Here is a 23,081-nt window from a genome sequence, read left to right on the forward strand (position 1 = left end):
TACCTCTTAAAAGAACTTATAGTTTAGAATGGAAGACTCAAGATTTCTGAATATTCACTTGGATAAGATTAGCTTTCCCAAGTCTGCCACAAATTTCAGCTACAACATCATTACTATAACTTTTGACAGGAATAACACAGATCAATTGGGAGGACCATGACTACAGAAATGCAAAGTGTTGAGCCCTATTACCTAAGATTCCCAAACTGAATGGGCCTTCATTGTGGAACAGCATGAACACCAGCAAAGTAAGCAAAACCTCCAATGGCTGGAGCACATCTGACTAGGCACGAGGGTATACATGCCTAACAGAGCAGGAAGAAAAATAAGTTACCCAAAGGTAATTAAAAGTCTTGTAAAATGCAGTCACAGCTGCAATTAATGGTGGCAGTGAGAATTACAACCGAGATTCCTCAAGGCGCAGCTAACCTCTAGTGAAATCCAATGATACTCATCCTTTGAAGAACTACAGCAGGGATAAGGCATCATGTCTTAGGCTTGCTGGATGTCTGTGCACCATCATCTGAGACAACTGGAAAATGCTTGCTTGAGCCATTTACAACTACATCCGCTCCTTGCATTCTCATATCCCCAAATGATCTTTTCCTTGATAAAGACTCAGAAATGTCCATCTCTTTAGCCTTCTTACCCTCCTCTCTGCTGTTCTCCTCTTTCTCATTCTCTTTCTGTTGTCCTTCAGAGCTTGGAGGTGGGGGTGGCGGCAGATCTTGACCGCTCAGCCGGCAGTAGACTCTCTCCACAGTTTCGGTTATCTCTTTCCCCAAACCGTTGTTATCAAGTATCAGCTCCCAAACTGCTTTTGAGGCTTTCTCAAGAACTGGAGTTCTGCATAGATTGCAATAATTTATTTAATTTCAACAATCAAGAGAGAGAGAGATATGTTGTCACACTAGTACAGCAGTTATAGTGGTGACTGACTGCAAAGTCTACATATAACTTAGAGAGAGTTGTTCCCAAGTGTGTTATCACTTTTCCAAGAGAGAAATGGGATATGTAAACTTCACACACGTGTTATCTAGCATATAAGAAAAAAGAATATAATGATGGTGTTTTCAACATGACCCTCCCATTTTTTCTTTAATGCAATGATGCCCATTGAGTTAAACTAAAAGTGATGAGAGAAAATCCTTATGGTCAAATCCACCACCAGATTCAGACAACTAAAGATGTAGAGTACTAAAGAAACTCACCTTGATAATACCTTCTCCTTCTCTATAGTATTCAGATACTTTTAGTTTCCAGATGGTACTAATCCTTTTGAGTTTTTTGAGATAATTTAATTTAACAGAATATTCCCTGATGGCATCCTATATTAAATTAAGATAAATTAAATGATATTTTGTAGTAGAATAGTAAATGAGAGGATCATCCTAAAAATATTAAAATACCATCATTTCCCCCTCTTTTTTCAGCAATAACCTGTTTATGCATGTACTGTCCATAACAGTTCTTGCAGCATCAACAGAGAGATGTGAATGAAATTGTGTCCGATGCAAACAGGACTAGGAAGTACACAGCACCAAATATACTTATGTAGATAAACAACAAACAGTACAGCTGTATTACAAATATGAGAGAAGTCAAACTCTAGTAACAGTTCTTGCAGCAGCAGCAACAGAGAGATGTGAATGAAATTGTATTCAACCTAAAAAGGACTAGGAAGTACACAGCACCAAATATACTTATGTAGATAAACAACAAGCAGTAGAGCTGTATTACAAATATAAGAGAAGTCAAACTCTGGTAAGAAGCAAAGAAGAAATGAAGTTGGAAAAATAGTGTTTTAGAATGATGACCACTTATCAGTCTTTGAATAGATCACTTCTGTGAAGTTAAAATGACTCACTCTAATTCTCGCCGAAGTGCATCAAACAACTCCCTCTTAGTCTTTTTCTCTGCTCCTGGGGTGTTCAGAACTTTACTTTGCTCCACCATCATCATAGTATTCTTCTTCATATCTTCCTGCAAAAAAAAAAAAAAAATTGCCAAAAGACTTTTAAGAAAAATGCAACATTGACCCAATGAAGATCTTTTTTCTTTTTCTCCACAACTTCCTTGGAGCAATCAAAAGAAAAAAATTGTAATTATAAGAGAGGATAAAAAATCTAGAAGTTGGAGAGAATATTCTCCTGTGATAATTTCACTAGGAACCCCTGAACTGTTGCCCATTTCCACATGCACTCTCTCATCTTTTTTTGGGTAAATATTAAACCCCTAAACTATAAGCCTTTCACCTCATGTTAATGGAAAACGTCAAATAGTTATTTTACTCTCAACTTTTTTCTCTCTTTCACTGATTATGGACACTCACATGTCATTTTGTAACCAAAAAAAAAAAATCTAACAAATAATTAATCGAAGGGGCAGTTTGAAAGTTTTCGGTAGTTAAGGGGGCCAATATATTTCCATGTAGAAATGGGCAACACTACAAGAGGTCTAGATATAATTATTCCTATTCTTTTTCACATCTGTCTAACTAATAGCCCGTGGTACAAATGGTTAGATAGCTCTTATAAGAACTATTATCGAAATTACAAATGACACTAAGATGGAGATGTAGGAAAAAAGATCTTTGCAACTAACAAAGAGAGCAGGATTATCAATTTGAAGGTAGCAATATACTGACTAAAAGTTTCAATCATATTTATTAGGGTTAACTAAAATTTTAGACCCATATGCTTATGCATATAATTACTTTATTCACCTGTATAAATTTTTGTACCAATAATGCTTGTACTTGTGACTAAAAGTGAGACTATAAGATTTTCCATCCAATTTAATAAAGTTGTCATAAATTACCAAAATACTCCCTCATAATTGTCAGACAAAATGCTTGGAGGGAAGATTATCTTGTTATGGTCCAAACTAAATCACAGCCCAAATTAGCCCAAGCCAAAGGACTAACTGAGTCGAATGGGTTTGAGTCCTTTATTATTGCAATTTTAGATTTTCATTACTTAGTTATTGCATGAGTCAAATCCATGTATGCTGTAGCCTGAACCTAGTTATTTTGTATTTTAGTTGGATTGTAGTTGAGTCAGCTAGTTAACTCTAGTTAGCCTCCAATATAAAATGTAGAGTGCAACTCAAGTGAAGTATGATTCTCACTTTCCCTCCTTCGTCCTTCCCTAATCCATGACCTCGAGATGGGAATTAGATTTTCATTTATTTTTTTATTTTTAGATGTATTTATCTAAAAAAATAGATTTGTTTTTAGAGTGCCCAATTGGTTAAAACTCCTAAAAATCTAGGAAATTTGGTTGTTGGTTTAGAACTAAAGAAAAAAAAAATTGGGAGCGCACATGCATTTTACATGCGCACCGCACCTTTCACCCTCCACCGTTATGCAACGTGGTGGTGGTGAGTTCTTCAACCTAAACCAAAATTCAATTTCTTATAAATAAAAACCTAATTTCACATTCTTCCTTAACTACAGCCACTCTCTCCTCTCTCCTTTCATCTTTTTCTTCTTTCATTTACCATCGAAATCACTTTACATGATTGGACCTAAGCCAAGGGCCCAAAAAATGGGCCCATGGGCTAGTTTTTCCCTGCATAGGCTGAGGCCAGGCACTGTCCGCACGACAAGTGCCCGCTGCATTGCGACATATGTCCAACTTACTACCCTGGTGTTAGAGCAATCGAAGACCACCACTCTTCTCACTGGTCAGTCCTCTCTCACCTCTCAAAGTAAATTAAAGTTTAATAGGTTAGATAAGCTTGCGGCTTCGGGTCGCTATTACTCGTGTGCCGGAGCTCCACATCGTTGGCCTCGAGCCGTAGGTGAGCTTCTTTTGAGCCTTCGTGGCTCAATTTGTTGTAAAGCCGATTCCATGGTCGCTAGCCATGGAACAGGGCAGTCGATTGTCGACGGTGGCTTCTTCTCTTTGTGTGGTCAACGTGGTTGAGAGGATGGCAGGGAGGTTGCAATGCGACCGCCAGATTACCGATGACGGTGATCGCTGATGGTTTCTCTCTTTCTCATTGATTTCCTCGAGGAAGAAGATAAGATAGGAATTGAGCCAACCTAATTTATTTCAGGTTTGGATCTAGATTTCAAATCTAACAGACCCGACCCAAATTAATAAGTCGTGGATTGCAAGCTACACTGCAGTACAATCCATGTATACTAGTGGGTTTGGGCCTTAAGTCGAAACCATTTATTGGTTGTTCTATGGGCTGCTGGCGAGCCATAGCTCAGCCCATTTGAATAATTTAATTAATTTAAAATTTTAAAAACTATAATATTTGTTAAAATAAAATATATTATTTATGTATTAATAATAATGGGGATATTTTCTAACACGTGAACTAGAGACTTCAGTCATTTGATCTAGACTCAGGTAAGTGGACTTACTCACATTTTTATCCGTATTGTATTTCATACTTTTTACATGATCACACATTTTTCGGTGTACAAATTAAATATCTTATTTCTATGTGCATATTTAATTAATATAATTCTGTGTGCAAAATATAACTTAATAGATTGTTCCTTTGGTAAATACAGTTGCAATGCAAATGTGAAGAAATATAATTTTTTCAAATTCCAACAAAATTCGTATAGTACAATGTATATAAAAATGTAGACTGTCATGTTTCAGTAGGGTATAATATTTGCATATCTAGAAATAATCTCAGTAAATAAAATATATTAGGATTACAATACTAAGCCATATGTGGATTAAAGTAAAGGCAACATAAGGAATATTACTACCGCCTATACAAGCACATGGATTGCATTTCAGAACAGTGTACATCACAATTACTATTTGATCTGATCATAGCAATATATGCAAATTAATAACAAATTATTGAAGAACAGCTAAAAAACCCAAAAATTGTCAGAGGAACTTTTTTCTGAAAAAGATGCATAGAAAAAATTTGTGAATCAGATTCTGCATTAATTAATCGATAAAAGAAAAGCTATTCTCTAGCAATTGTATAACTCAATGTATCAAAAATAGAGATATAACCAAAATAAAAAAAAGGAAATTTTTAGCATCGATGCCCTTACATTTGCCTTCAATTGAGCAATTATCTTCATCCTAATACCGTCAATCGTGCCATCATTCATTAGCGACTCAAGCACATCTTCTGGTGTCACCACATGCGAAGCCATCACATTCACATGCGAAGAATATTAAGCTTCTCCTTCACCTCGATCGTTTTATAAACTTCGATACCCTACTATGCCACCTGCATCGCCAATGACAAAAGAACAAAAACTTAATGGATCAAGATTGATTGCACAAATTTCATAGCAAAATAGCAAGAAGATATGATTTTTGGATAGAGTTCTTCAAATAATCTTCAAATTAAATGAAAAACTAGACAATATGCTTAGGGATACCAATCGAAAGACTCAAGTCCTTGATGCCATGAAAGAAATGAAAGAAAGAGAACACTTATATGCTTAATCCAAAGATTAGTAGGAAACCAAAAGGAGATCTATACCTCTAAGATGTGTTCAGTTGTAGGATTGGAGAAAGAGAGATAAGTTCAGTTATCCCAAGAGATAACATATCCGATGAGATTACTGATCTCATATTCCAATCTTAGTCATTATTAGGTTTATATAGGATTATTAATAGGACAACTAAATAAAACTGCATTATTATCCTCGAAAAGAAAACTAGTAACTCCAATTATTTATTTTAAACTGATATTGATTATCTCAAATTTAAGTAATATTATTAAAATGGATTTTGTATTCTAAAATAAAAAAAGTAAAAAGGTAATATTATATATTTATTTTGAAAAAATCTTAATTATCAAAATTAATCACCATTTCTTTTCAAAATAATCAGATAAACCAAAAGTAATAGTGATAGAATAAAGTTAACATAAAATGCATACTAATAAAAAAATAAAAATAGGAATAATTAAAGCCTTTTGAGATAACAATACATTAAATAATGTAAAATTTGAAATATTAATGAAACATAAATAAACAATTAAAAAAACATAATAAAATTTTAAGTAATTATATTGTTAAGATGTTAATTATACAACATAATATCTAAATTTATTATTATTTATATAAATACAATATAGCCATAAGACCTTTATCCCTTTGCTTGAGATATACCATCCCACATAGGGGTCAAATTGGTTGGATACAAATCAGATAGTGTTTAACTCACATCTGAATCTATATTTTTGCTCTGAATGTAGATTTGGATATGAATATCAGACAGAGAGCAAAATTTAGAACAATATTCTAACTAAAAGGATACAAATATAAATTAGATAAGGATTAAGTTTTAAAAGAATACATATCGGATCTTAAATGGATATTGATACATATTAGATATAGATCAAATCTTAAACAAATATGACTACAGACCATATCTTAATTGATTAGTGTTTTCAACTAATTTCTGATCACAAAAGGGATAAAGCAGCAACCATACATAACAGGTTGATGATCATAAAAGGTTTTAAAAATTACACCCTACAGTCATGAGTAATTGCATCTTTCATGAGATCAGGAATCGCCAAACAAACACGTACTTCAAAATGACAAATTTGCATCATATAATCTAAATATGCACCATGGCCAACCCACTACAAACATGTTTAAACAAATTGGTCCTCATTTTCCAGTAAGAAAAGTAAAATATAAACATAAACATGGAAGTACAAAGTATTCTAGACTAACATTACTCTAGCAATTGACAGAAGTCATTTCTCTCCCCTGATCTTTTTCAGTTCCAGAACTCTTCTTCTTTCTTAGTTGTTGTGTTCGCTGCAGCTTAGTTTCAAATCAATCCAAAGATCTCTGGCTTGCTTCTCTTCCGGAAGCAATGACATCATTAGTTTCTCCCGCCGATCAAAGTTGGCGTCTAAACTAAAATTAGGATTGAGATGAATAGGATCAATGAAATTATACCAATTTTTAAGACCACACTCTTAATTGATGGGCTTGAAGAATGTGAAACAGAATCCTGAACCTTCTTTCATTTTTATTGATAAACTCTCCAGGTAGAATTTCTCAGCTTCTATTGGGGCACAGAATTTTTATCTATTAATATAGTCAAGGTTGAATCAGTTGATCAAGTCAGAAATAAATTGGAGTTATAGGAAATGATGAATAGGATTATTGCATTTGGATAACATGACTACAGTTTCAAGTTTCAATGTTATGCTAGGAAGCACTTTGCCAAATAATTTAATCCCACATCCATTTGATTCATAAAAATGTTAATATAAACGAATCAACATTGGCATAGTAAGCTTGCAGATTATGAGAACACAGAAGTAACTACAAGCATATCAACTGGTTTGTTGTTGCTAAGCCCCTCAATACTTACTTGCTAGAGTGGATGTTAGAATTAAAACATGAAGTAATGCAGGCAACCAAAACAGAAGAATAAAAGTTTGATTTCTTCAAATAAATGAATCATGGATCTGAGTAAATGAATAGGTAGAAAAATTGCTGACTGCTGACACATGGAAAAGTTGTTACAAACACATGCCTAAATGAGATAACACTTGTCACACAAAAATTTCTAATTATCATTATCATCACTCACATGTATCACCATTTCATAAGAATAATGTGGACATGAAAAAAGAGTTAACAAAACAACAAAATATGGTCCTAGCAATATGCACATTAACAAGGTCTAATGACTTGCTTCTCACTCTAAGAAAATTTCTATCACTTATCCTTTTAGAAGTCTAAACCTATTCCTCATATTCTTTGTTTCATTCTTACCAAGAAAGAAAATTTTCCAGTAAAAACTACCACAATTCTGTTTCTATACACAGTGCACCATTCTCCATATTCATATCAGCTGAAACTAAACAAATAATTGGAAATATATAACGCAAACAACCGTTTGTTAGATACTTAGATCACAACACCTAACTAACAAACCCCATTTGTTAGCTAAAGTAGGAACCATACAAAACTTTGCTGATTTCACAAAAGAAAAAAGATTTGGCAAGAAGCTGAACTAAAAGAATCACCTCGCTGTCAAGATACCCGATCACGGTTCCTGTAATGCAGGGGATGTCGTCGGAGAGAGATGGGGTCAGCGGGCAGCAGGTGAAGAGGGAGAGTCAGAGAGATGGGGGCGGCAACCGGCGGGTGAAGAGGGAGAGTCGTCGGAGAGATATGGAGGCGGCGACCTACGGGTGAATACTGAAGAGGGAGAGACGGAGGTTGTCGGAGCGAGTGAGGGTGAGAGATGAAGACGGGTAGGGTTTCGTGATGGGGCGAGGATGAAGAGGGGGCGAGCGAGAGAGAGAGACGGAGATTGTTATTTGTTAGCGCGTGGGGATGGGTAGACGTGTATATGGGTTAAAGTATCCGTTAATCGTATTCTTATTCGTATTCGTATACGTATAAATTTACTCGTAATCATATCCATATTCCTATCCATATAAATTTACTTATATTTATATTCATATTCAAATCCTTATTCATATCCATATAAATTTATTATAATGGTATTCATATTTGAATCCAAATTTTAAACTATTATATTTAGGGACAGATAGCAATTTTGCACTATGAAAATATAGAGGATGGTCGAACTGAAATTAATTCAACTTATTTTGGTTCATAGGTTGAATTCCTAAACCTAATTACCTACTTTCATTTTTTTTTAACTTGATTAAGTTTGCAAGATGTTCATCCGATCGTTTCCGTTCCCAAGTTTAATTTCTAAACCTAATTAGATTGCTCATTTTTAAACTTGAATAAAGAAGCAAACAATCGGTTATATGAGATAATTGATCAATTAATAGCATGATTAGTGCACATTAGATAATTGCAAATATGAAGAGAGAAAAAAATGGGAAGAGCCTGTTGATCAAATTTGACTTTGAAAAGGCTAATGATAAAGTCATGTGGAATTTATTAAAAGATGTGATAATATGGAGAGGATTTGAAGAGAAATGGATTATGTAGATTATAAAAGTTGTTACAACTAGATCTTCAATAGTTATGATTAATGGAGAGGTTAGAAGTAATTTTTGATACAAAAAAAGGCTAACGCAAGATATTCCTTTATCTCCCTTCATATTTTTCTTTGTGAGATGGATTATATTAAATTCTTAATAGAGTTAAGAAGAAAGGTTGGCTGACTAGTCTAGTGAAAAATTTATTACTTAATTGTTGATTAATTTACATTACATAGATGACATTCTGAGGGCAAATAAAAAGAAAGTCATGGTGCTAAAATTCTTCGTTTATTATTTTGAGGTAGTGTCTAGTTTTAATAAATTTTGAGAAGAGTTCACTTTAGATAATAGCATTGAGGAAGGTGGTTATTTTGTGAAACGATAAATTGTGAAGTGGAGAAGCTGCCCATTAAATTGGATCTACATCTGACAGTAAATTGAGAAAAAAGACTGGATTCCTACTTTTAAGAAAGTCAAGAAAAAATTGGTTGATGGGAAGGATAAATTAGTTTTTAGGCAATCGAATTATATTAGTTAACTCGACGTTAAGTGTCATCCATTTGTACAATTTCTCATTCTTCTTATGCTTGGATGGATGAAGAAAATGAGCATAAATTATTTTTTATGGAGTGATTCTTTTAAGGATAAAAATGGGTATTATATATCTAATTGGCAAAAAGTATATAAGAAAAAAGATTTTGAGAGTATGAGATAAATTTGGACGATGATGGAGATTTTTAAAAAGGGACAATCAAATATCATAAATGTAATAATGCAGAGATATTATAGAAGAATTAAAGTGAGATTTTTTTAGTTAAAGAATTATAATAGATTATCACTTTTTTGGGGAGTTCTATAGTTTCGAACTATTTTTAAGGCAATATTGAATTGGAAAGTTAGGTCTAGCAAGTTAGTAAAATTTTAGAATGAAATCTAGAATAGAGATTGCAACATTGTATTAAAATTTTAAAAGTTATTTAAGGTCGCCTGGGACATTGAGGTCATAGTGACATAAATCTAGAATAATGATGACTAGGCTCTACAGTATAGAATGTATTTTCATGGCAATCTGTTATAGAAAAATAAGGATTTATTAACTATGTGAAGAATACTATATAGGTACCTGAGATAATGGATGAGATAGTGTGGATGTTTCCTAAAGATGAAATTTATATAGAGAGATCTTTTTATAGTTTTATGAACAATGAGAGATAATTATCAAATGTGCTACTTACTATTTGGAAGATTAAGGTACCATTAAAGATGAAAGCATTAATTTGGCTGACTTATGATAGTAAAATTTTAACTAAAAATAATTTGCTGAAAATGTTTTAGACTATGAACACTATATGTATTTTTTAGAAAACTATTAGACATTTATTTTTAGAGTGTGATTATATGATGCATGTGCATTAGTGCTTGCATAAGGTGTTTAGCTATATATCTCTCAAAGCATATTGTGGAAGGATAAGTGCAACAGGAAAGAAGAAAATGGAGGGGACATATATGCTAGGGGAGTAGAATCATCGTAAACTTAAAATACTATGCACAGTGGTAATAAGTAGGATTCGATGATACTGGATGAAGACTGAGCAGAGTTGTTGAAGGAGTATTTTTGTTAAAAATAATGTTGTAGGCTTTTTATTTTTTATTTTAATTATATGTATGGAATTCTCTTTGCATTGAGGGATATTCTAGTGTTTATTTAGTAATTAAAGATCTTGTGATATATTAGCTGATGTTGGTTTCTATATTTTGCTGGTCTTTGATGTATGGGATGTTATAAGTGTTTATTCAGTAATTAATGATCTTATGATATATTAGCTGATGGTGTTGGTTTCTATATTTTGTTGGTTTGTGATGTATGTGATATTATAAGTGGATGTGATTGTGATGTGTGATATTTAATTTTGGGAAGACTGAAACTATGATGACTTTTTTATTGTGCCGCACTTTATTATTATTATTATTATTATTATTATTTGTGATATAGGGTGGTTACTATTTAAATTTCTAATGAAGCTCAACAAGTGATGCCTATTTCTTTTAAAAAAATAAAATAGCAAGCTAATGACCCAAATTTAATCTACATTCGTAAGATAATCAATTAAATTCTATGTCTACAAGGCAATGAGTGCTATCGCATATCCAAAAGTTAGAAAGAAGAAAAATAATAATGTAGTAAAGAATATTTTGTTTTTCCTTTCGAATTACAAGGCTGCAATCAAATGCCAAGGATATAATTTTTTAAATTTTAGCAAAATTTATGTAGCACAATGTACATAAAAATGTAGACGAGCGTAATATTTCATTGGTATAATATTTGTGTATATTTAGTAATAATTGTAGTTGAAAATATTATATGTAGATTAAAGTTGAGGCAGCATAAGAAAAATTAGTACCACCTATAAATATAAATGAGCCAAGATGTGCCAACTCAACTCGGCATGAGAGTCGGATTTTCTCAACTCGAGATCAACTCAATAGTTTGATGGTCTTTATGGGCTAACTAGGCTGAGCGTGATATATATAATAAAATAAATTCTAAAAGCCAAACAATTAAAAAATTTAAATCCTAAAAGATAAAAATTAGCTACATAGTGATATAGAATTATAATAAATAGTTAACATAAAAATTATAATTACTCATGTGAATATATAATAATGCATCAAATTAGATGATTCATCCAACTTGGATTATATATATATATATATATATATATACCCATGAGCCTCATGAGCCTATGGGCTTTTTTGATAGCCCTAATACCGCCAATGCAAATACATGGGCTATAATTTTAGAATAGTGTATATCATAATTACAACCTGATCTTATCTTAGCAACATATAAATGGTAATAGTAAATCAAGGCGAAATAGTTAAAACCCGTAAAACTGTTTGAGAAACTTTTTTAAAAAAACTTTGGATTGACAAAATTTCTTAAGCACATTTTGCATAATTAATCAAGAAAAAATAACTATTATCTAACAATTGCATAAATCTGTATAGCCTAATTAAAGATATACCGAAAGAAGAAAATTATCATCCATGCCCTTACATTTGCCTTTAGTTGAGAAATTATTTTCGTTGTAATACTATCAATCATGCCATCATTCATCAATGACTCAAATACATTTTTTGGTGTCATCACGCTCGTATACAAAGATTATTCAACTTCTTATTCACTCAATCTTTATATAAAATCTAAACCTTTAACACCACATGCATGCAATGACAAAAGAAAGAAATAGAATCGAGATCGATTCCACAAATTTCATATAAAATAGTGAAAAAATTCTGTGGCATGAAAAGATATACTATTTTTTTTTTTAATTAATGAGAATTTAAATAAGATATTTGAGGATACTAAACAAAAGCTTGAGTCCTCAATGCCGCCAAAGAAATAGAAGAAAGAGGATAATACTTATACGTTTAATGTAAAGATTAACGGAAAGCTAAAGGGAGATCTAAGCTAAAGGAAAATTTAAAGATTTGATAGAGAGAAACAAGTCATTACTAATCCCAAAGGATAACATATTCCTTAAGATTATTAATCTTATACTCTGATAATAGTTCAATAATATAATAACTAAATAAAATTATATTATTATTCTTGATAAAGAAAACAAATTACACCAATTATTATTTTAAAATGATATTTGTTAACTTAAATTAAATTATATCATATTAAAATAAATTATTTTTATATTTAAAATAAAAATAAAAGGTTAATATTAATATTTATGTTAAACAAATATTAGTTATCAAAATTAATCATCATCCAATTCAAAATAATCAGAATCAAATCAAAGTAATAGAAAATAGAATAAAGTTAATATAAAAAATAAAAACAAAATTTTAAAGCTTTTTAATATAGTAATACTATAAATAAATAAATGATAAGACCTTTATCCTTCACTTAGAAATTTATTATAGAAGAACAAAAATTTACCCAATTTGATAACCTAATATGATTATTCAACTTTTGAATTAGTTTGAGTTTAGTTTAATTGAATTTGGATCACAAATGGGCCAACTTATATATCTAACCCAATTAATAATTAGGTTTAAAAGACTGACCCATTTGACTTATTTGACCTATTTAAATAGTCAATTTAATAAGCTAATATATATATATATATATATATATATATATATATATATATATATATAATATATATATATATATTCTTGTGTGTGCTGATTAGTAAACTTTTAACCCTAATTCACTTTTAATTTAATTTTGAGGAAGAGCCATATGTTGCATCCATTTTCATAAAATTCTATATCCTATTATTACCTATTTCTTCTCTTCCAATGGTGACATCATTGGCCAAGAGATAGTTTCTTCTTGAAGCCAACCTTAATGTCATCAACCATGTTTCTCCCACTCATCTCTCTATCTCTCTCTCCCTTTTTTCTCTTCTCTCTTAATACTTTCTTGAATCTTTTTAAATGGATCACTTCGAGAAATCTTGTTGTTCTCGATTAATTTTGTTTTTTATGATCTCTGAGTTCTTAGATCTCATTTCATAATTAAGACCTCATTAAATGCACTACTTTGATTCTTGATTTATTTGATCCTTGGTGATGCAGTAATTTGGAGGCTAGAGTTCTTGAGGACAATGTTTAGTTTGACAATGTATGTATTGAACGAGAAGCTATTGATATGGTCCTAATGCCTCTACTCGCAGTGATATTTTTATTCTCTTACATTTCTTAGGTAAAATTTTTGGATTTGTACTGATGTATAATGTTAATATTATTGGAATAGTGAATGGTGTTTGATTTCTTAGCTAAGGATAAATATGGGAAGAAAGTTGATGGAGAAAAAGCTTTTAGTAAGGGTAAGGAGGTAAAATTTGTTTTAATTTTATTAATGATGCCTATTGTGCTTGAGAAATACTTTTTTTTTGTTATTCATCTTATGATTATATTTCTTTTTAATTATTTTTTCTTTTCCATTGCATATTGTTCTTTCTAGATTAGTAACATGCAAGAACTGATATAATGCTTCCATTATTATTTGCTATTCTATGGTTTAAAATTTTTTAACAACAATAACCCTATCAACCAAAACAATCACTAAGACATCTCTAGTTCGGATTCTCACCTGCTATATAAAGGCTAACTCCACTATACCTATAACTCATTTTCATCACAAAGATGATAGCATGTCTGCTCTTGCTACTGTTGGGTCCATGATTAAGATTATTTGAGACATTTTTTGTTAAATAATTGAATTGTATCATTTTCATGTTGTATAAATTTTTTAATTATGTTAGCTATGTCATGTGAGTTGTCGCGTGTTAACATAATTTTGGCATGTTTTGATACACAACTTATTTATTAAACATATTATATGGCTTGTGTCGTGTTACTTGTTTATTAATTGGGTCATGCATATGCCTATCAAATTTGACTCCTTTAATAGTAGAGATGTGTTCATATTAATGTGAATTGATCTAACACAATCCTATTTACTAAACCTGAATTTGTTTAACCAAATCCGATTGCTTCTCCTATATGGTACTATATCTCCTTATTTAGAAAATATGTTTCATTGGGTTTTTTAAAATGAAATGTAGGTTTCATTATTAGACCTTTCTTTATATATGGAGCAAATCATACTAAAAAAATGTTCGGTAATACTATAAAAATATAAAATAAATTTATTAATAATTATTTATTTATATATAATTTACTACTGAAAGAAATAGTAATATCAACAATTATAAATATTATACAAAAGATGACGATGTATTATCATCCTATATATTAATCATGATGGTTGTTGTTCTGGTCTGATTTAGGAATATGATGGCCACATATCTCTAGCATAAAACTAAAAAAAATATGAAGGCTTAAATAATAGTTAAATCCTAAAAAGAGGTAAACATAATGGAAATGTATTCAATCTTTAGAGTCTCTAATTAGCTTTTAAAATTTTGATAAAATGACAAATCCTCGTGAGAGCTCAACAAATAATATCACCCGTTTATGACTATGTCTAATAATAAAAAAATATCCTCTGATACATATATTAGTAGAAAATAAATCATAATAATATACATAAGCTGTCTTAGAAAATAAATAAGTTTCTTATCTCTTATATCATTTCAAAATCTAATATATGCTAAATTATATTATAAATTAGATACGAATAAATCACTATAAGAACAAAATTGATATATGCTAAAGGTGTACTATCCAAAAAAATCATTCAAAGTTGATAAATTTATTATTATATTGTCTCATAAGGGGTACTTTGATTTGTAGCCTTACTCACTATCATGTTGGCACCTTAATATATATATATTAATTCTCCTTTATAAGTTATGTATAAAAAATATGAATAAATAATAATCTAAGATTTGATCTCATAAGGTTCTCAACTCATAAATAATCTTTTATTAAAGATATTCTCCAAAATATTTTATAAAGATCTCTTATATATTTATTTTCTAGTAAAGATTTCTTTTTATATCTTATTTTATAGAAATTTACTTGTTCAAATGCTGCATAGAAGATTTCTTTTCTTTAATTTGATTTGTCTTCAAATTAGGGCTTCTTACAAGTTACAACCTACCTTTTGGAATTGTTAAAGAGAGGACTTGAGGGAAATAGGGCATTACTCTAGGAGACTATTAGTCATCTTGGTTGATATTCAAGGAGGAGCTAGGTAGAGCAGATTTGTGAGGTCTCTATATCATATTATGATCGAAGTTCTATTATATTCAAAATTATATTTGACATTTTCTCCGTAATCATAAAAATAGATTTTCATCTCTAAGTGGCATTAATGTTGGATAACAAGCACGAGAAGTGGCACCTTAACAGGGAGTCAAATAAATCACTCCAGATTTATTCTAGGTAACAACAGAAGGTCCATAAATATTTTGAAAATGTTGATTATTAAAATATCTAGTTTGATCTTGAAGAGAAGATCCATAATTTTTTCACTCTTTTTTCATGAGGAAGTATTCCATATTAATATTTTGTGTTTGTTGTGTGCCTTTTATTTTATATTATAAATAGTACTATCAATAAAATAAATGTGAAAAATAAAGCGTGAAAAATTAATCGTAGATAGAAAAAAAATTACGTAGAAAATTTTACACAGGGTAAAAGAATCATAAATCTAAACTCTGATCGAAACTAATCTTAAAACCTATAGTAGTAGTTACAAGAAGTTTAAAGATGACTAATCTTTATGACTCAATCTGTAACAACCTTACTCACTAAATCCTGCAATACATCGGATCTCGTAATAGGTTATCAAACCTTAATGGTTCTCGAGGTTTATTCTTCAAACCTTAGTAACCCTCAATAATCCTTGAGATATAGATTTTCTAGATTTGACACAGATACATTGAATTAAGAGTAATTTAGCATATTTCTAACTAAGTTAAAATATTTCTTCAAAAATTCTCCACGAATTTAAATGATTTGAGAAAATTTGTACTAGCGTTTTGGCAAACTTGGTTCGTGTTTAAATGGAATAACTTAAATATAAAATCATAAGCCTGTTTGATCCATGCTCGAACATCATTGTGAAGGCCTACGTCTCAAAAAATAATCTTTGCATTTAAGAACTATTCTTACTATTTTCGAATACGTTACGAACGCTTTTCAAACGCCTTATAAACACCTTCAAGAAAACATATTTTTTTTCTTTAATTTCTTCATTTCTCACTTCAATTTTTTTTTCGTCAACCTTCGTAACACTTGTGCATATTTTCATACAAAATTTCTAGAAATTATTATACATTTAAAATATTTTAAAATATATTTTCAATTACATAAAAAACTTACACCTTTAATAGATATATGGAACTATATGAGCATATCCATTGCAATATTTTGAAAGCTAACCTCATGCTCCTTTAAGTTCATTTACCCCCTGGCAACAATTAAGTGCTATGATCTTAAGCAGGATGATGCAACAGTGACATGGCACAAATAATTTGAGCCCCCTTGAAAGATTCCAAGAAAGAACAAGTGGGTTGACTTGGTCCATAAGAGGTGGAGTGACAAAGAAGAGGACAACGAGCCTTAATGAACATTTCCTATTGAATTGGTCTCTCAAAATCTCCTTTAATTGAAACCAGTGAAAGCCTTCGAGTCTTAATTATTTCGTCACCTTTGCGTATAATTAATTCCTCTCACGTACGTCAGTTTTAATCCTTTTTCTTTTCCTCTCCTTTAAAGTTCTTTTTAAGTCCATGGATTTAACCATTTGTCCTTCAAATTGTACACTATGCTGTTGATGTTTGACGTGTCTATATACAAAAAAGCCTTGTAACTTCCTGTCCGAAATTATGGTTAATTTCTTATTTTATCTTTTTATCTTTCTAGTAGCACCATTCTCATCTTTCCAACTCTCAGCTTTCAATCTTCAAACTACATTGCTTTCAAATTAACCATTAAGCTCTTTTACCCCCCTTGCAGTAAGTGCTAAGGATGATTCATGCTGCAGTAGAATGCGACAGTGACATGGCACAAATAATTTGAGCCCATTTGAAAGATTCCAAGAAAGAATATGTTGAAAACCAATAGAAGTAAAGTTAATTGTACTGGTATAGATGCATTGAGCTTTATTCTTTACAAATTAAACCACACGAGGATTGGAAGGGCGGATGTGGAGCCAATGACTTAGTTTGGTCGTGCTGGTCCATCGATCATACATATCTGACGATTATAAGTATATTATTTTAAAGATTATATGATGTTTTCATTCCCGGGGTCAGTTTATACCAAATCCTCTCAGTAAGATTTGGAAACAAAAACGGCAGCTCCAACTTTGTTTGGAAAGTGAAGAAAGTAAGATGCTCTATTTCATTGTTGACCTAGCATGGATTAGCAATAAAGAAAGTGCCGACATATTAGGGTTACGGGGTTTTTTCCCTTTTTTGTAATAAAAAAAAATAGAAGTAAGATGGTGATTTAGTTCATCCTCATCCTCATCGACTTTGACTTCATTTAATTTGATTTTAGTAGTTGGTAGTGATTTTTATTAAGGGAGAAAAGTTCATTCCAAAGCCGAGGTAAGATAGATAGATTACGCAAAGAAATGAAAATAAGTCCACATACAACTCCAATAATTAACCTAAATATAACTTTCAAATTTGAATGGAAAGAATAGACCAAAACTGAGCTTGATAGGAATGAATGAGAAAGAAGAAAGCACAATTTTACATCAATCCCTATCTACTAGTAGAGGAATCAGGTGCAGTAGTACTAAGGGATATGTGACAGAGAAAAATTATCTCTTACTTTATTTATCAAATATATCATGATTAAACTCTTTCATATCAAGCTCTCCATCCATCTTCTTTTTTTGGCCTCTGCTGCCTTTCAATTCTGATAATATGGTGCTATTAACTTTATATTTTTTTTGCAAAGTTAATTAAAATCAACTTACATTTTATTGTTATTATCACTTTTTTTTGGGTGTTGGGGGGGGTGTAAAATAGCTAATTGTATTACCACAAAGTAAGGACCGGATACCTTTGGGCATCCCTATACAAAAGTTCTAACAGTTCATGAGAGAGTAACGAATATTTTAGCCTCTCTAAATTAATGATTTAAAAAAGTTACATGTAAAATATTCACGAAGGTGCGACGGATTCTCTAAGTACTATTTTTTTTTCCTTTTGTAGGATGAAAACTAATACTTCCGAACGCCATCTTCTCTATTTTGTGCCATAGCTGTCGACGATTGTGGTGGAGTTGGGTGGTAGTGGGAGATGAGTTTAAAGATGTGTGTGAATATATTGCTGTTGGTTTGGGTGAAGTTCTTGTCACTATCTTCGAGCTGAGCCGATGTGCTGGATCTTTTGCTCATGTTGTGATATGTACTCCTCTCCTTGCTTAGTTCTTTGGTGGGAGACAGTCTGTGTGCACATCAGTCTTGATACCTTTTTCTCTTACTTTGTTAGTATTTTGATACTTGTGAGTGCTAGAGCATTTTATCAATACTATTAGTGTTTGTCATTTCTCTTTTTGCTATTGGGTCCGCATGCCTATGTATCTTTAATTATTGGATCTTAATGGAGCTGCAGATTGACTTAAGGTCTTTGCTTCTACAAATTTGCTTCGACCATGTACTTTTTTCTAAATCTCTTGGCTTGATACCTAATGTTATCTGTGGTAACTAAGTAGAGGGACTTATGTCAAAGGACTGTCGCCCTACTCCCCCCTTCTTATTGTGTATCAGGCTATTGTTATTGTTTAAATCTTAGAATTAAATCTTAAAAGAAAAAATAATTAATTTTCAAAAGTATGTAGGGATGAAACGGTAAATACCTATATAGTAAGGTGTAATTAATAATAAAAAGAAACGTTATTAGACTAAGATTCATGTCATCAAGAGTAAAATAGACAAAGAAAAGATCTAGAAACTTATAATCAAGATATAAAACCAGACAGGTAGTCCACAGAAACGAAGTACACTGTCGTGACCACGACCGCTGATTTTAATGAAGAGGTCAAAATGGCTACTGCTTCTCTCCAGTGGTAATTATAACGGCTAGCATTAAGCCATGGGGCCAGTCCAATTAATATTCCATTATTAAGTGGTACAAATTCGAGCATAGTATTAACAATGCTGACTCATCATCTCTCGTTTAGTACAATTTTAGTCATTCAAAACATTCTAGATGCACCGACACTATTATTGGGAGTAAGAGACCGAACAGCTCTTTTTTTTTTATACCAAACTAGACATGTTTTAAATTGTTTTACCACTTTGTACCTCAAACTTAAATACATTTTAAAATGGTATATTTTAGTTAGCCCTAAATAGAACGTTAAATTGTTAAACGTTTTACCGGGCTAAAAATAAAATGCTAATCAGATCAATTTTTATTAAAAAAAAATACTAATAATTAAGTAATTTACTAAAAAAAGATATAGGTAAAAATATAAAGAATAAGTTTGTTACGTAACTTCGTCCGTTATCTATTTTAGTTATAAAATATATTATATATTATTACGAAGACATAAAAAAAAATATAAGTTAAAATAATGTAGTAATTCCCCGAAACTAATTGCATTTATAATATAAAAGAATCATAATTTTGCTAAATTTATTTCTTAATTTGTTTGTAAAAAAATGATCAACTCTTTAATATATTTTTAATATAAGAGATACGTTCCACATTTTACTTTTAGATAAGTAAAAGACTAAACTTATTAACGTGGAGTCAGAGATAAGTTGATAGTTTGGTCCAAAACTCCACCACCAAGGAGAGAGTGCCATTCGTTTGTATATATATCCAAAAGAATAAGCAACATGGAATCCATGAGGTGGTGGTCCCTTTCCTTCTAGAACGCCAGCCATCATGACGTCACCACCTTCTAGAACAAAGAGAGTGCCACTCATTACTCCACCACGTTTTCCAACGCAATCCAGCAAGACACCTCAATATCTTAAGCCAAATCCTTTCCCGATGTTAATGGTCAAATCGAACACGTATCTAGCACACTTACGTACGTGACCACACACACACATATATATATATATATAAATAACCTTTCTCCCCTACCATTTCGCCTGACAACAACAACGCAATGGGTGCCACTGAACCTCCTAATTACTTCCCACCCTCTGCAACTCCAACGCCAACTCCAGAGGGTGGAAACGAATCGTACGCCGAGTTTGATCCGGCCAAGATAGACGAGGACGACGTCTTGTCGTTCGAAGACGGTGATGAAAGCGTCGTCGAGCATTCTCTCTACGAGCCGATCTACGTAGAAGATTCCGATGACGATGATATTGATGGAAGTACAGAACAGAGTTGGAATTGCACTGGAGGAAAGAGAAATCTGACGTGGGTGCAAGAGATGACTGTAGCATTCGGAGCTCAGGAGGAGGAGAAGAAGAAGAAGAAGAGGAGGAAGAAGGAGAAGAAGATAGAGAAGGAGAAGGAGAGGGAGAAGAAGGAGGATCCATTAGATGACGGGAGGGAGGAGGACAGGGCATTTTGGGCGGCATGCTTGGCATCAGGTTACCCATGATGCTACGTTCGTACATACGCATGATCTGTTGGAATTTCAAGGATGTACATACTTAGGTATCCAAAACTTAACTATAAGTCTTTTCTTAGAACTCTATAACCTGGATAACTTGTGTGGCATTTAAACAAAAAATAAAAAATAAAAAGAATGAAGCTTGTGTGGGATCTTTTATGGTAGACTCCTCGAGGAAAGAATGCCAGGGAAGTTTGTTTGTTTGTTTGTTTATTTGTTTGTTTGTCTTGTTTTCTTTCTCCTTCTGGGCCATATCTATGCATTGATCCAGTTGGGAAAAGGAAAAGGTTTTCTCTTGAAACACAATAGATCTTCATTTTATTGATTATGTATGGTGCTTGGAATTGTGATCATCTTGATCTTATTTTGGCTAATTATTTTGAACATATTCTCAACAATGTGATCAGGATAAGAGTATTATTCTTGAGTGCATGCATGATATCGACGTTACCTTTCTAATAAATGGTGTCCCGCTGCATATAAGGCTCCCATCAGGGGGGGTGGGCGCAAATTGTAGGCACCTTTATTCTCACTACTAAAAAATTGTCTCTCCGAAAGAATCAATGACCACTTAGATGCAAGGGTTAGGGTAATCTTATTGGCTGGATGGTCTTACTTTTCTAATCTGCTGATATGAAGTTGCATGGAAATTAAAGACACCTATAAAGGTTTGAATATTGAGCATAAGTAGGAAGATATATTAGTATTTTATAGGTTTAAACACTATCAACTATGACTATCACATGATACTAAATAAAAATAAAAACATATCATCTGCTTTATTAGTTTGTTTATTAGCAATTTATGAACAAACTAACTTTGGATATGTTGTCCAAGTCTGGAGTAATAATGTAAGCATGATAGGAACTACACAAATACGGTTCTTTACACGTCATGGAACGAGTCAGCGAATCAAGATGTCAGGAGAATTCACGTTGAGCACGAGCATGAGCATTATATTGGTGGTTCTGGATGGCTGTTCGAACAATCATTGGAGCACTTTCAATTCACTCAAGCATTTAAATAGTCAGTAGGGCGTTTGAACTAACATAATTTAAGACTGCCTTTCGTGTTTATAGTTGTTTGAACGTGCATTTGATGCAAATCGAATAAGTTCGGATCACATTATGAGGATATTGAGTTATCTTTTAATTGATTCATGCTTATATCTTATGTAAGTTTTTAAGAAAAGTCTAGTTAAATTATATAAGCCTCTAATGCAAGTCCAATTAAGTTATTTATGTTTGTAAGACAAATTCTAATTTGAGTTGTGTAAGCTTTTAAAGCTAATCCTAGTATGACTTATTATACTTAACCTCTATATATAGAGGGGTTGGGCTCCTTTTATTGAGGAATCCAAGCATTGAGGAATTAATAAATTTAACCAATTTATTATTATTGTACTTTTAATTTTATCGTAGCAATTATTATTGTCTTTATCTTCGTAAGAGTAAATCTTAACCGTAGAACTCTTATAAGCTTCCAAACCTAGCCATCACCTTCCTCTAAGAGCCACTCTACCTTACAACCATTTACCACTCTTCGTCGACCACTATAACGTTGAATATTTCTGCTTCTGTCATATTCTAACTTTCCCTCACTATTTTATTTTTAATTTTCACCTCGACCTCGGATTCATATGAAACTAAAGCCATTAGATCCGTAACTCATGAGGTTACCACTTATAAAAGTCTCATAATTTTTTTACATGCGGATCGGTCCATATCTAGTTCATAATAGTATTGAATTGTTAGGTTTTGCAATTAGTAAATTCATGATGAAACAAAGTTACTCATGATGTATCTTTCATAGTTAATCATTTATAGATTGTAGCACGTTCGATCAAACACCGCCCTTTTTCTCCCCTTGCCCATTGTCCGATGAGATGAGTGGTCGTAGAATTTTTGACCTATTCTAAAATTCAATTTATATTCCTTCTATGAAACAAAACCCTGGATTCCTTTTTTTTTTCCTCTTACCACAATGTTATGGTTACTTTTGGTGAAGATGATTTTATATCTGATTTGATAATCTGGACAGAACTTAGTATGAAACTTACCAAGATAATAAGGATCGATCCAACCATTAATACAATCAGAATCTTATCGATT

At 31.9% G+C, this 23,081-nt stretch overlaps 1 protein-coding gene across 2 annotated transcripts; it reads right to left on the minus strand.

Moving 5' to 3' along the window:
* LOC140776603 (uncharacterized) lies at nucleotides 1-8,308 on the minus strand. Of its 2 annotated transcripts, XR_012106906.1 has the most exons (5): nucleotides 7,999-8,308; nucleotides 5,039-5,220; nucleotides 1,868-1,983; nucleotides 430-846; nucleotides 1-305 (listed from the first exon to the last, which is right to left on the minus strand). XR_012106906.1 is itself a non-coding variant. In XM_073120350.1 (4 exons), exons 2-4 carry the CDS (start codon nucleotides 5,141-5,143, stop codon nucleotides 486-488), a joined length of 582 nt encoding a protein of 193 aa, XP_072976451.1. In that variant the 5' UTR covers nucleotides 5,144-5,220; nucleotides 7,999-8,308; the 3' UTR covers nucleotides 1-485. The 2 variants fall into 2 exon arrangements, 1 of the variants encoding a protein (XP_072976451.1); XM_073120350.1 differs by having other exon boundaries at nucleotides 1-846.
* Nucleotides 8,309-23,081: the final 14,773 nt, after the last annotated feature.

This window comes from Typha angustifolia, chromosome 14, assembly GCF_048772165.1.
Source record: "Typha angustifolia cultivar Huaian chromosome 14, ASM4877216v1, whole genome shotgun sequence".
NCBI classification, from domain to species: domain Eukaryota; kingdom Viridiplantae; phylum Streptophyta; class Magnoliopsida; order Poales; family Typhaceae; genus Typha; species Typha angustifolia.